This window comes from Ahaetulla prasina, chromosome 2 (genome assembly GCF_028640845.1).
Source record: "Ahaetulla prasina isolate Xishuangbanna chromosome 2, ASM2864084v1, whole genome shotgun sequence".
Classification (NCBI taxonomy): domain Eukaryota; kingdom Metazoa; phylum Chordata; class Lepidosauria; order Squamata; family Colubridae; genus Ahaetulla; species Ahaetulla prasina.
Genome location: NC_080540.1, coordinates 236,947,976 through 236,964,005, shown reverse-complemented (window position 1 = coordinate 236,964,005; position 16,030 = coordinate 236,947,976). Strand labels below are relative to the sequence as shown.

The 16,030-nt window shown below is 34.8% G+C and overlaps 1 protein-coding gene across 5 annotated transcripts in view; it reads left to right on the top strand.

Annotated features, from left to right (window-relative positions):
• Positions 1-15,526, top strand: part of AGTPBP1 (ATP/GTP binding carboxypeptidase 1) — a 63,616-nt gene extending 48,090 nt beyond the window's left edge. For 4 of the 5 annotated variants that reach the window (XM_058165820.1, XM_058165822.1, XM_058165821.1 and 1 more), the window contains 11 exons: positions 834-920; positions 1,004-1,152; positions 1,900-1,987; positions 2,921-3,065; positions 4,742-4,895; positions 5,543-5,723; positions 9,337-9,466; positions 10,186-10,317; positions 11,397-11,573; positions 12,599-12,759; positions 14,470-15,526. In XM_058165820.1, the coding sequence (XP_058021803.1) occupies positions 834-920; positions 1,004-1,152; positions 1,900-1,987; positions 2,921-3,065; positions 4,742-4,895; positions 5,543-5,723; positions 9,337-9,466; positions 10,186-10,317; positions 11,397-11,573; positions 12,599-12,759; positions 14,470-14,647 (1,582 nt within the window). In that variant the 3' untranslated portion in view covers positions 14,648-15,526. Of the gene's footprint in view, positions 1-833; positions 921-1,003; positions 1,153-1,899; positions 1,988-2,920; positions 3,066-4,741; positions 4,896-5,542; positions 5,724-7,261; positions 7,377-9,336; positions 9,469-10,185; positions 10,318-11,396; positions 11,574-12,598; positions 12,760-14,469 lie in introns of those variants that run through there. The other variant, XR_009153086.1, reaches the window with a different exon arrangement.
• The last annotated feature ends 504 nt before the right edge of the window (positions 15,527-16,030 follow it).

Genomic DNA, 16,030 nt, shown 5'->3' with positions numbered 1-16,030 from the left:
TAGTTGATATAATGCTTGTTTTAACAGACTTATTGATGGAAAGAAGGAATAATGAATGTCCAATGACTATAGGGGGAAAGGAAGGATTTATGCCATTTTTCTAATGAAGCCAATAAACATATGTCATTTGCACAATGTTCACAAAAGATGGCATAAAGTGATGAAAATGATGTAAATACCAATAAAACCTGAACTACTATCTGTCAGATATCTTATATCAAGGAACTTTATAGTGAGATTTCACTGTATTGAAAATACAGTAGAACCTCTGGTCACAATCATAATTCGTTCCATAATTTTGGTCGCAAACCAATTTGGTTGTATCCCAAACCTAATTTTGGAAATATGGCACTTAAAAAAATGGAGAAATCGGCTGCGGGGAAAAAATGTGAATTTTTTTGGTTGGAACCCAATTTGGTCGTGGTCAGAAGCGTTCGTGACCAGAGGTTCTACTGTACTTAACATTTTATCCTCTTAATGCAAATATGAACAAGGTTTCAGCCTAGGAAAAAACAAGAAAATTCTGTGACAGAAAAATTTAAAAATGCCTGTACTATATAATTGCTGATAATTATGTTGATGTTTCAGCCAGAAATCTGAATTTTTTTCTGTGAAGAAGTCCCACTGTTAGAAAACATGCTTGCAGTTTATATTTTCATTAGCTCATATTAACTATGTTGGGAAACTCTTAGTATAATTTAAACCAATTTAATATATAAGACTTGGAGCTCTGGTTCATTTGTATTCTTTCCCAATCAGTCTACTTCAAATTCAAATTCAGTACAACAAAATAAATCATTTTTAAATCATTGTAATTTTATTTTATTTTCCAGTTGTCTAGTGCCTGATGAAGCAGATGTCTTGAAGTTTAACTCCAAATTTGAATCAGGAAATTTACGGAAAGTTATTCAGATCAGAAAGTAAGATATTCTTATTATTTTATTTAATCATTATAGATCAGTTACCTGAATTTTGTGACTTATTTATTTCTGCTCATTTTTAGAAATGAGTATGATCTCATTCTGAATTCTGATATAAACAGCAATCATTATCACCAGTGGTTTTATTTTGAAGTCAGTGGAATGCGAACAGGCAGTGCCTACCGATTTAATATAATCAACTGTGAAAAGACAAACAGTCAGTTTAATTATGGTAAGAGTTAATTTACTTTTCTCTTGGAAAAAAAAAGGATACACATAGTACAAACAGAGGCATGGGAAATAGTTTAGACAATTGTAGGTAATACCAGTATGTTAATTTACTACTAAAGATAATTGCAGAATATCAGTAATAGCACAGAGAAGTGATATAACAAATGTTTTTGTTATTTAAAAAAGTTCATCGAGTTAAGATAGACAAATTATTTCTAAGATTTCTAAGGAGCAGATAGTATGATAGAGAACCTAGCATGGAAACTGAAGCAGCATTGAAATATCAGTTATGCCAGTCCATAACCCTAAAGGACAAAAACTTAATTTTGTATATGCATGCTCTCATTTCTTTTCTTCAAGCTAACTGGTTTTAGTAGTCCAGTTCAGAAGAGAATGCAAAGGAGATTACTCCAAGGTGTTTTTTTTTAAAACTCCAGATTATGCTAGGGCTTTCTGTACTGATTGGTAATTGTATATTGTCCCCATAGTTTACAAGAGACAGAAGCCAGGTTAATCTGACTGTCACTATTAGTTTTAACAGCTCATAATGTATACAGGGCGTAAGAACCTTCAAATATTGAATTTACAATGAATTCTACAATAATCAAACTCTAATAATAAATTTGCTTTCTTTTCTTATCAAACGTTATCTTCCCATGTGATGATGAGAACAATGTCTATAGATAGGTATATTTGTTTGCTGAATATAGGGGGTTGTGTTTTCTAATAGAGTACATTTTTCTCAAAGGTATGCAACCCCTTATGTACTCTGTTCAAGAAGCTCTGGGTGGCCGGCCTTCATGGATTCGTACAGGAACAGATATCTGTTACTACAAGTAAGGCTAACAGTAAATCGAGTGCACTCTGGCTGTATTTAGTCCTGAACTGTTTTGTAGCTGCCCAGTTTTAATATAATATTGTGTGACCTATTTGGACCCCAGTAAGTAGAAGATAGATGTGATAAACTAGCATGAGATTTCATTGTGGCTGTTTTGTACTTTAAACTTTTGCTTGCTTTCTTCCAGAAGAAAAGAAGAGTTAGAAATTTTACCATTATATACCCAGTGGGGAATAGTGATATCATATATCATAGGGCACATCACTTGTGGCTCATGAAGGCCCAAAGTGCAATCTTCTTTGCCCTTTGTACAACTGATAATTGTAATAGCTGATAATAGAATAAATAATTGTAATAGCTGATAATAGAATAGAACAGAACAGAACGGAACGGAACGGAACGGAACGGAACGGAACGGAACGGAACGGAACGGAACGGAACGGAACAGAACAGAACAGAACAGAACAGAACAGAACAGAACAGAACAGAACAGAACAGAATAGAATAGAATAGCTCTTAAATGCATTAACTGCATTGCTAAGGAACACTTTGAAATAAGGAAATGAAGACTGAGATATTAAACATCATTATTTGGCTTAAAATAACAAATACCAATTTAACAATAGCACTTAGACTTATATACCGCTTTACAGTGCTTTACAGCCCTCTCTAAGCGGTTTACAGAGTCAGCATATTGCCCCCAACAATCTGGGTCCTCATTTTTACCAACCTCGGAAGGATGGAAGGTTGAGTCAACCTTGAGCCAGTGAGATTTGAACTGCCGAACTGCAACTAGCAGTCAGCTGAAGTAGCCTGCAGTGCTGCACTTTAACCACTGCGCCACCTTGGCTCTTTTTTCTTATTACATTTTTACTACATAAAATGATGCACTTTATATATCTTTATAATGATATAAATGTTTTGTTCCTAGGAATCATTTTTCAAGAAGTTCAATTGCAGCAGGAGGTCAAAAAGGAAAATCGTATTATACAATCACCTTCACAGTCACCTTCCATCATAAGGATGATGTTTGCTATTTTGCTTACCATTATCCTTATACTTACTCAGCTTTAATGGTAAATTATTTTAATATGAATACATTCATAATAACAACTTATAACTTCATTATTTGCTGATGATACCTTTAAATAATTATATTGCTCAGTATTTATCACAACATTCAAAAAGTAAAGTTCTGTATTATGAAATAAATAAAAGTTGATGTTAAATAATGTTAACATAATCCTATGGAATCCTATGGTAAATGTCTTTTACAATACTTTACAAACACTGTAAAAAGTTTAGTATTTTGCAATGACTTTAAGAATTTCAGAGCAAGAAGTTTGTTTGCTTTTTGTTTTGTTATACTTTGCTTCAGGTATGGTTAAAACAGCGTGCAGTATATAATAAAGACAAATATGATCAAGTGGTATCAGCATAGAAATAATAAATGTAAAATTGCTGATAATGTAGTAAGTAGACTTCTGTATGAGTACTGAAATACCCAAATACTGATTGCATAGGCTATTTCCAATGTAACTTCATTTTGTTAAGAAAATATTGGTATGCATACCGTGGACTGTTATTTTTCACTAATTAGGAGAACTTGATTTTTAGGGAATCTTCTGGAACAGGGAAACATCTACTTGATCTTAGTTCCTTTCTTTAAATGAAAAGTTCCTATCCATTCACAGAATAGAAAACCTGTATTTAACTCTTCCCCTTAATATCCAACGAAATGGCTTTTACAGTGCTGAGTGAAAATTTAAATTGCAGAAAGGGAGGATTTACCAACATTTAACCTTTTTATGCTGATAAAGAACATTTGCACTGAAACGGGAAACAATGAATAGCAAGCTCTGAAAATAAATAAGATATTTTAAAGGTTCCTTCAGGTGACAGATCATACTTTTTTTAGTTGCATGATTAATAATAGTAGTTATACCAGCTTAGATGAAATGCATAGAGAATTTCATTGATGGCTTTCCATTGTGAAAAAATATTTACTTGCACTAAAGGTAAAGGTTCCCCTCGTACATATGTGCTAGTCGTTCCCGACTCTAGGGGACGGTGCTCACCTCCATTTCAAAGCTGAAGACCCAGCGCTGTCCGAAGACGTCTCCGTGGTCATGTGGCTGGCATGACTCAACGCCAAAGGCGCACGGAACGCTGTTACCTTCCCACCAAAGGTGGTCCCTATTTTTCTACTTGCATTTTTTACATGCTTTCGAATTGCTAGGTTGGCAGAAGCTGGGACAAGTAACAGGAGCTTACCCCATTACACGGCACTAGGGATTTGAACCACTGAACTGCCGACCTTTCAATTGACAAGCTCAGCGTCTTAGCCACTAAGCCACCGCGTCCCTCTTTTACTTGCAATAGTTTAGTATATTTATACAATATTGTTAATGATGATACTACAAGTCCCAATATGATGAGTTACCTATTGCTTATACCTTAATATAATGTATGTTTACATCTTGTACAATTCATAAACTCTTTCGTACTAACAATGCTGTTTGATAAATTCAAACTTCATTATTTTATGTAAATTTTTGCTCCTATAATTATTTTTATCCCTTTATTGCATCTCTGCACTAGGACAATACTTAAACAATACTTAAAACATTAGCTGCAATATTATAAGCGGTGAATTTAGAAATTCCATCAACTATTTTAGCTAGGATTTTAAAATGCTTTATTAAAAGATAAAATTGGCTTTGAATTTATGTACTTATTTTTCATGATGAAGATGCATCTCCAAAAATTAGAATCCACAAACAATCCTCAGCAGATATATTTTCGGCAACATCTTTTATGTGAGACTCTCTCTGGGAATAACTGTCCTGTAGTAACTATTACAGCCATGCCAGAATCAAATTACTATGAACATATTTGTCAGTTCAGTAAGTATCGCCTTTTCCTTTAGATTATATTCAGAAAGTTTCAAATCAAATAAAACCTGTGTTTCTTTCGATTTTCTACTGTTTTGTTGTAATAATTCATAGGCACACAACAGAAAACATTGGCCACAACCGTTCTCAGTTAAATTGAGGAATGAAAGTTTGATATACTTCAGTAACAGTGGGATTAGGTGGCATTTTTGTGATACTTGTGAAAGAATATGAAAACCAATTACACACTTCACTCTGTGGGGCTAAGCATCTTTCACAATAGAGAGGTCCACTCTAAACGCTATAGATTTGGAGCAAAAGTATTATAACAAGTAGTTTCAAAATTAGCTATAACCTTGGCACAAAATTTAAAATTCAGTGGAATTTTAAAATAATGCCAGTGAAGACAGATTCTTCCCTCTTCCACTGAATTGGTTCAAGGAACATCTCGATTATAATATTGTGATATAATATTATGCTGATTATACCTTGTGCTTTCATAAACTATTATACTGTCTGGAAGACTAAAGTATTTTATCTTTATGAATTTGTAACAAGCAGATGTAATGTGATTAATCTGTCAGGGATGTTGTGTATTTTTAAGATCTTTCCAACTCAGTGATAGCTATATTATGCTATTTTATTTGTGCTGTTTTTAGGAAATCGTCCTTATATTTTCTTATCTGCGCGTGTACATCCTGGAGAGACCAATTCAAGTTGGGTTATGAAGGGAACTTTGGAGTATCTTACGAGTAATACTCCTGGTGCCCAAAGTTTACGAGAGTCCTATATTTTTAAAATTGTACCAATGCTTAATCCTGATGGGGTCATCAATGGAAAGTAAGTTTTTGATTGCATTTAGCAACAGAGTTCATTCTGCTGTAGTTATCCTGAGGTAGCTGTACTTGGAATATAGTTTTTCTAGATCAGAACTTTTCTGCAAATGTATCTTCTAGAATCTTCACTAGCTAATACAGCTATGTTATTTTAAGTGAACAGTTACTTTTCTTCACTCACATATGTGCATTTATACTTTTTAGTAAGTCCAATTTTGTTTAAAAATAGCATTTTAAGTACATGTTCAGAATCTACTTTCCATAATAGTTTCTCATTTTCAATTATTGAACCAAAGATAAATGTACTGTATGGCATTTTGTGGTGTAATTAAATCAAATATAATGTTAACTCATCCCAAATGAAGATACACCTATTATTAAGCACAGTGTTGTTACTGTTCCTCCTTCTGACAACCCACATTCAGGGATGGCTTCCTGCTGTTCTTTTATGTACCAATGGGGGGGGGGGCATGAAAGAGTGTTTTTTACTACTTAGCCAGTAAGGAATGCTAAGATTAGAAGAGGAATAAGTGCTATGAGGTTGACATCAGAAGTGAGTCTTAAAATTACCAGATGACCCTGTAAAGTGATATCCTAGAGAGACAAATGTAAGCGGAGTCATTCATTCATTCCTGGAATTCTGGTAGTTGAAGTTCATATATCTTAAAGTTTCCAAGATGCTGATCTAGATAGTGGTGGCTGTTGAAGATTGGCCTGGTCTTAGAAAAGTTCGAGATTAAAGGAAATAATCTCAATATTGACAAGCCAGATCTGTTACCAAAGTGATAAGAGGGAAAATGTGGTTTAAGCCCCAAACAAGCAAAAGGTTTGAGCAAAAGGCTCAAACAGAATCTCCCTAATTCATATGAGTATGGAGATGGGTAGGTGGGAAATAAAGCACAGCTAGACTCAGATTATTATATTAGTATAGCCAATACAGTATAACATTTCAGCTTTCCTATGGAGTTTATTTCTGGGTTTATTTGCATAGTTCTTCTGACAGAATGCTTATAAACAGCCGGTAATCCTATAATGGACAGGATAGTGTTACACTGCTTATAGGATGGTGGAAGATATCTGAAGCAGATCCAGAAAAGTATACCAAAACCCATCATAGACTTGGTCCACCTTTTGCAGATGATCTCTGGTGAGGGTTGAAGATGACAGAAAATAAGCTGTTAAACTGACAGACAGAAATTGCCAGTAGCATCTTTAAACCCTTTCTTTAATTCTAGATAACAATAGTTTTTAGAACTACAGAGGGATCATACACATTAAGAGTATTAAATATAAAGCATAAATACGCATGGAGAAGCTTGGGCTACACAATTGAATAGTTCCATTGCAGAAAAATCTCAAGCCACCTTGTTTATCTTCAGATAGACAAAGGGAGGAGGGAACAGTGGAATGAGCATTCTGGTTATAAATTACTCTGTGCTTACAAATCTTGTCTAGAAAAGCAAAACAGGATGCAGTCTATTTGTTTAATTTAAAAAATTGTTGAAATCATGTTTTGTACTGAGTTTTCTATTAAATCCCAAGAACCCATAGAATGTTCCAATCCCATCTGCAGTAAAGGCTGACTTCAATGGACAAAATGTACTAATAATTCCTCAGGGAAGTTCTTAGTACAGTCTGCTTTCTTTGTCAATGACAGGTAAATCAGAAAAGTTAATTCTTCTGCTATTGTGTGAGGCTTACAACATTAAACAACATTAAAAAGTATTTCAGCTAAATCTGGGAATTTCAGTAGGAGATAATATCCATCTAGGCAAATAGATATTAATATAAAGCACATTTTTATTCCTGAATCTATAGAATTTCCTTCCATGGATCTTGCTCCTATATTGTATTAGTATCTCTAAGATTTAAGTATAATCCTTTGTGTATTTTGCTCAATTCAGTGGGATTAATTCTCTGCATAATTTTTCCCTTGGGCTGACTGAAGCCAAGTATCCTATCCCTCATGTTATTAGACTGATTTCAGCCAAGTCTGCTAAACTTAACACAGCTGTCTTTTATTTAAAAGTAATAATGAACTGTTCAGTTCTAAGGCAGAAGCCTCATCTGCTAGGCTTTGACAAAGTCAAGGAAAGTTTCTCTTATCCTGAAATGGCCTAACTTTATAATGCTGAGGATTATTCTACAGAATCAGAGGGCTCGTATTTCTTTCATTTCTGTGAAGTAAATATCTTTTGCCGTATCTACTGTGTTTCTCCAAAAAGCTGACCCATCTTGAAAAGCCCTATCATGTTTTTGAGCGCATGCAATCGAATTAAGCCCCACCCACAAAATTAGCCCTAATTAAGACTCTGCCCATCCCAGGGTGCAGGGGGTGGGGCAAGGCACACAGGTAAATAAGCTAGAGTGGGGATGGGTGGATTGGAGCTGCCCTATTTACCAGGCCTCACACACCCCGACACCTGCCTCACCACCTGTGGCTGCTTGCCGCCACTCACACGCATTGCCCTGGATCGATCCGGAGCTCTGTTATCGGCTGTAGATTACTTCCGGCAGGCATCTAAAAGTCAACAGAGGCCGGGGTGATGCGTGCGAGTGGCAGCAAGCAGCCGCAGAAGAAATGGGCCAGCAGCGGGCTCCTGCTGGGCGGAGCTGTCAGTGCCACCACCACGAGGTGAGTCAATAAAAAGAAGGCCTAGCCATTTTTTCAAGGGTCAAAAGAAAATAAGACCTGGCCTTTATTTTTGGAGAAACACGGTAGTATCATGCTTTGAAGTTCACACAATCAAAGAGTATTTATCTCTCTGATTTAAACTTCATAGAAAGCTAAATGACACAATCCATTTGGATCAATAAGCTTTAAAGCCTTTATTCAGAATCTGAATCACTCTGAGAATTAAAGAGCTGACTCCTATTTTCAATGTTATATAATTGAGAGTTTCAGTTGACCTTTCAAAGTGTATCAGATACCTTCAGAATGATGCAATTTGTAATTTAAAAAAAGGTTTGGGTAAATCCAGATTTAGTAATGCTTAGTATGTACCCTGTGAGATCAAGTAAACATTATAAAGGTCCTGCGATTTCACTGTTTCTATTCTAAACTTCAGTAAGTCTGAATGTAAGGCTGATGAGATAAAAGATAACTTTTTCTGCAGATGAGCACTTTCTTAAATGCCACTCCAGCTATAATACAAAAACAAAAGGAAAAAACCTAAAATTGGTAGAAACCTAGAAAGTAAATCAATGAAAAACTATTGTCTCCTATTCACAGTTTAAAACAGTGCCTGCTGTTGGGACCATTTGTCAAGGGTGATTTGATAAAAGAATACGGAATACAGGCGTGTTAGCTTTGTCTTTCTTTCCACCAATTTAATTCAGTTTATCTGTCTGAAAATATTAAATGCTTGAAACAACACTTTAGATCAAGAATGTCCAACCTTGTCACCTTTAAGATCTGTAAACATGTTGGCTGGGAAATTCTGGGAGTTGAAGTTTACAGGTCTTAAAGTTGCCAATGTTGAACATTCCTGCTTTAAAAGAATTTCCTTTACCTTGATACACTTGCAATGAAATTGTTAACACCCACCACATTTTAACATTCATTTTCTTGGAGAATGAAATAGTTATAACAGAAGATTTGAATTTTTGTTTTATAGTCATCGCTGTTCCTTAAGTGGGGAGGATTTGAATAGGCAATGGCAAAACCCAAACCCGGATCTGCACCCCACAATTTATCATGCCAAAGGTCTGCTTCAATATTTGGCAGCTATAAAACGTTTGCCATTGGTAAGCATGTGTTTCCTTAGTTAAGAAAAAAAACACTTAAAATGTGATCTTTACATTTAAAGGATGTGCAGGTAATGGCAGTTAAAACTCCCTCAACTTTAATTCTTTGTAAAAGCATTGCTTAAGGAATTGCCTTCTTGTCCGTGTTACTGGTGGTTTTAGAACTGTGCTGAAGAAAAATTAATAACAGTGAAATTAGTTACAGTAACAATGGCAGGAATAATTCAGCTCCTATTATAGGACCATTCATCTAAGAATAAAAATATTCATATATTTATCATTTTAAAAATGTGGAAAGAAGTAGATATATGAACAATCAATACTATGTTCTATTTCCTGACTTGATTTTTAAATTTTCTTTAAAATTAAACAAAATATGCCTTCATTAATGATGTAGAATACTTTATTCAGTTGTAAATTCACATTTAACCCTCTGAAATTATATTCTTCAAGAAATTTGTGAAGAACTATAACTGACAAGCTTGATCTAAATTGTTCATTAAAAATTCTTTTTAAAATGTTAATACAAATAATTTAAATTAATAAAACTATCGGAAGATTTTACTCAAGGGTTCGTGTCACTGAATGAATTCATTTTCTAAAGGATCTTATAGCTTGTTTCTAGATAAATGGTTATTTATCAGATATGAATTGTTATATCTGAATTGCATTTTATGTTGTATGTGCACCTTTAATTTTTGAAAAATACTTTTTTATAGGTTTTTTGTGACTATCATGGTCATTCTCGCAAGAAAAATGTATTTATGTATGGCTGTAGCATCAAGGAAACAATATGGCATACTAATGTTAATGCTGCCTCTTGTGATCTGATTGAAGACCTTGGCTATAGGGTAAGTAGATGTGTGTGTGTGTATGAAGGCAGATACATGCCTAGGGTTTATGGTTTGTGTTTCTTTTATCAGTACTATTTTCATTGAATAATAGTTTGCTAGCAGTATTGTGAAAAAAGGTTAAATTCTGACTAATATTTAAACAAAAAAATTTGGGAACATGACTAAAACTCAGCTCAGAGTATTTATTTTATATTCCAGAGTTTTCATTTAAAACTGCCAGTATCTTCAGTACCATGAACAATCAAATTACAATAACCAAGCAAAGACACCCCAAAGGCTAATGAATTTATAATGGCATGATAAAATCAGTATCTTAATTGCTGGGAGAGCATGAATAGTCAAGAAATGGCTGGGATAGATGAACTAATATCTGATTCAGTATACATCAATTTCACATCGAAGCAAAAGAAGAATGCGGTGTAGAGGAATAAATAATCAGTCTAAAATATTTTTAATTTTTTTTTTAAAAAAATCAACATTGTGTAAGTCTTTAATTGGATAGCGTTCATCTAGCATGGAGTTTAAAGGAAAGGAACTTAAGAGCTATATTCAACCAAGACTCATTCTAGTCTGGCATTTTGGGCTCACTTTGATTAGTAATATGCTTATAAGCTGGAAACTGATTCATATTTGTTTCTCTACATATGGCATTTGAATGACTATCCTCCTACTCAGAAGTAACTTTAAGTCTTCAAGGCTAATAATCCTTGATACACCTGTCCTCTAACCCCCTTTTAAAGCAATTTATGTTAGTGGCCACCAGCATGTGACAAAAAAGCATTTTCAGAAATATTTTTTTAAAAAAACATGCCATAACAAAAGTCCATAAATTTTCCAGTATCTCGACAGACTGTACACTTTCTGATATCAGAGCTATTCCATCTTTGGTTCTGCACTCTTCATGCAGAACTGCTTTGTAACTGGCACTTCCTCTTGACATACAATATATTGCCTTATCATTCAGAGGGAGATATCTGTAGTAGTCTTCAGATCTGTGGCACCCAAATTTATACTTTAAGGGTATATAAGCCACACAGAATTTTTCTATCATGTTTGTTGTTGCTTATTTCTGGTAGACGCTCCCTAAGATTCTGAGCCAGGCAGCACCAGCATTCAGTATGAGCAGCTGCAGTTTTGTGGTGGAAAAATCGAAGGAATCTACAGCACGTGTTGTAGTGTGGAGAGAGATAGGTGTTCAAAGAAGCTACACCATGGAAAGCACATTGTGTGGATGTGATCAAGGGAAATACAAGGTAATGTAGCATTTTATATTAATGCACCTGAAGAATTAAATTGGTACTGTCTAGTACTTGAATTCATTTCAAAGCAGCTCGGAACTATGTCAACTTTTGCACATCATGTAATTTAATGAACAGAATCCTAAATAGTTAGCATTCTTCTAATGAAGAAAACCATTCCCATATAATCTAGAATGTGCATTCACATATAATTCATATATAGTCTAAAATATGGAAGATGCCCTTGTGTTCATTTGGTCATTATTATTATAAGTTATTCAACCATAGTTTCAGTTTTCCCTAAAAAGTGTTCTTTGTGGTACGCGTAATCCTCAGGTTATGATGGCAATAAGAACAGGTATCTAAGTGCATCTGCATCTAAGTGATGCAGTGGCAAAGTATGACATTACTTAATGATGGCAATTCTGGGCTGTCCTGGTTGCTGCAGCAATCTCAAAATGCATACATTGTTAAGCAGGAAGAGGTGGGGGTCCTAGATAAAGAACATAGGGGCATCACCAGGAATTGCTGCAGGTGCGGGCGGAGGGGGTGATAGCTCAAGCGGGCCAGTCCAGGCTGTACATGAATCATGGGAGGCTAGGAGAGAGATTGGGAAGGCCGGTGCAGGCTTCATGGGAGGCTAGGGTATGGCTGGTGCAGACTATGTATGAGTCATGGGAAACCTGGAAGGACTAGTGCAAGCAGCACATGAGTCATGGGAGGTCAGGGGAGGGACGGGGAAGGAACTGAAAAATATTATGCAGTGTACATGGTGGAGAATTGGGGATTCATATGCCATTTTTCCATTTCTGCCCACAATCTTTTTATGTTGGAGAGCATTTTAAACACATCCAGTTAAATTCACAAAGAATCCCCCTCTAAATGTTCCCATTTTGTGCAGGAAGTTGAACATATTAAAAGTATTGACAGCATTTGCTACCTCTTTTCTTTCAGTTACACGTTTTGAGTAAATAGTGAACTGTATACGTGTAGAAAGCAAATTGCACTGAACTGTTTAACGCTGTATGTTTTCTCATTAGGGCTTACAAATTGGCACACGTGAACTGGAAGAGATGGGAGCCAAATTCTGTACTGGTTTATTGCGTTTGAAAAAGTTGACATCACCACTGGAATATAATCTGCCATCTACTCTTTTGGACATTGAAAATGAATTGATTGAATCTAGTTGCAAAGTGACAAGGTAGAAAAGAATCATTTTTAAAATTCTTACCAGAGACTTATTTGGATTTTTTTAAAAAAAGACTATAGTGGCAGATAGCTTTTATTGTAAATTAACTTCAAACAAATTAATGAAATAAGAATCTAGATCCAGAAATCAGAGTATTGCTTGCAAACTGTAGCCAAGATTAAACATTAAATAAACATTGTTGTGTTTATGCATACATGTGAAGAATGGCCAGCACCTGTACTACAGTAAACACACACTGTTTTGATCTAGATAGCTGAGTATGGTCAACTACTTGAATTCTAAAATATGAACTTTGTGAGATATGATATAATTGTTTTCTAATCTTTAATCTCTTTTAATACCTAATGTTACAGGTTTTGGGGTTAGGCTTTACATTACAATGAAATCCTGAGATAAATTTTGGTGAAATATAATGTTAGGTCAATGGTGCCAAAAATGCTTTGAAATCGAACCTCATTTTGGAGTATCTTACCATAAGCTTTGGAGAATAGTGGATTCATTTATTCATTTGAAATATATTAATGCCTTTTGTTTTGGAGGCACAGCAGTATGAAAATAGAGTGTGTGTGTGTGTGTGTGTGTGCCTTCAGCTCAATCATCAAGTGGTGATTGTCTAAACCAGTCCCTCCAGATTTCTTGACAAGGTTTTCAGAAGTGATTTGCGATTGCTTTCTTCCTAGGACTGAAAGACAGTGACTGGCCCAAGGTCACCCTGATAATAATAATAATAATAATAATAATAATAATAATAATAATGATGATGATGATGATGATGATGATGATGATGATGATGATGATGATGATGATGATGTTTTAATTTGTATACCGCCCTTCTCCGGAAGGACTCAGGGCGGTGAACAGGCAAATAAAATACAAACAGAAACATACACCATAATTAAAACAACCCTTAAAAAACTGATTCAAATTTGCAAAAAAATTTAAAATAACATTACACCCCATAAAATTACAGAAATTTAAAACCCATCAAAATTCAATTAAAATTTAAAATTTAGAATTTAAAATCAGGCCAGTCCAGCCATACGAAATAAATAGGTTTTAAGTTCGTGGCGAAAGGTCCTAAGGTCAGGTAGTTGTCGAAGCCTGAGGGGAAGCTCGTTCCACAGGGTAGGAGCCCCCACAGATGTCTTCATGCCCAAGGTCATGTTATAATGTTAGGTCTCCCGATCTCTAGCCTGGTGCCTTAACCACTACACCAAACTCGATCTCTGCCTCCGTGCATTATTTTCATTTTCTCCCAGTGAATAAACTTCGGGAGGTGGGGTAAGGTGAGGAGGATTGACTATAATAAGCTAAATAAGCTTTTACAATTCCTCTTCTATAAAATTTATTTTCGAAGAAAATTGTCTCTTGTACCATGAAGAAAAAGCCTAATACTATGAAAGAAATTGGTGCTATTGAAAAATATTTTGATTAGCTTTCTAAAATTCAGTTGTGCTTAGTCATCCCTAGTATTTGTTTTTTTTTAATTAATTGGTGCAATTTAGCATAAAACAGACAGTTGAACAGGTCTTCAGTACACAAGTATATAAATGTTATTTTCCCAAACTTGACATTCCTACCTGAGAAAGAAATTAACGATAGGAATCATTTGTAAATAGCAAATGATATCATATTAAATGGTTGCATTTCCTGTGAATTACATTCCATTTTAATTAACCAGAGCATTTATGTTTGCTGTAGCCCCACTACTTATGTTCTAGAAGAAGATGAACCTCGCTTCCTTGAAGAAGTGGACTATAGTGCTGAGAGCAATGATGAGCCAGATATTGACTTAGCAAATAATGCTGGAGACTATGAACCTTGTCTTCAAGAAGATGGACTCTCTGACTCTGAAATTACGAGGACACATTTGCCTTGAGACAGTCTTGGTACATGAAGGAGCGAACTACTGTGGCTTATTTAAAAGGAATATGGTGGGTTATTTCACCTTGGGGTTTTGCTAAAGCACATAAACGGCAGTCAACCCAGTTTGAAAACAATAAATGCTTCTGGCTTTTAAAACAATTGGCATTTGTTTTATTTGAGCAATTTAATTTTTATCTTAGCATTGAAAATTAATTTGTCCCTGGATGCCTGCTACTTAACGATGCATGGCTTTTTGCTTTCGTCCACATACTCAGTAAAATAAAAGAAGTAATTTCTAAGATGTAATTGGCAAATCAGAAGGTAGGAGTTAACCTTATTCCTGTAGCACAAGATGTTGGGCTAGTTATTAAAATTCACATACAGTTTTATTGGAAAGATTTTGCAGTTGTGTGTGGGGGTTTTTTTTGTTTGTTGGATGTAACACAAGGATTTTTTAAAAATTAATTTATTTTGTACTGAACAGATGAAAAATAGATGTTCTCATTGCTACATATTTTAAGCCTTAGATTGCATTGACATGGTTTTGCTACAGCCTTAATTTAAAATTGGCACTATCCACATTTATAGCTGAAATACCTGCAGAAAGATTTTATGTAGAGTAACATTTTGAGAGTGGAAAGTCTCACATTCAGCTGTACTTGCAGCTTTTTCTCCTTGTCCCCTAGTAACAGTTTTACGTGTCATAATATTTCTCCATGTGAAAACACTCCACAGAAAATACAGGAGAGAGAATTAGGCATGTATCTTTCCTCCCTGAAACGCAAGACATTTTTCCCGTGTGACGAAAAGTCAGTTATGTATCTCTCAACCTATGTTTTAAGATGGTATCATCCATCAGCTTTTTGTGAAAAAATAAACCTTGTGTACCCATGCTGACTATAAAGTATATATTTATGTTAATACTTATTACCTAAAACTCAAAACCAAATTCTTTCTGAGGTTCATATAAAGCTTGGAGAAAATAGGTGTTCTTTGTAAGCATAACAATTTCATTGTATGTATATTTCGTGATACGAATTCTAGATCTTTTTCCATATTTAATATAGCCAATATGAGCTCAAAGTGCTCTGGATACAAAGCATATACTTTTATATATATTGTGGATTGTGGAAGAATAATGGTGTCCATTTGGGTGGAAGTTGCTTTATAGTCTATTGAACTATGTAATCCAGAGAAAAATTAAGCATGCTGAATTCTAATTTTAAAATATCTAAGCACATAGAGCCTGTGTGTATTATATTTTTCAAATGTCTGATGTCTGCTTTATCTCCCTACCTCCTGAATTCTGTATTTAATTGAAATATTTAAAACAAAAGGTGATATGACATTAGAACTAATATAAGAGGATTGAAGGCCAGATCTTTGTAGTATTAGC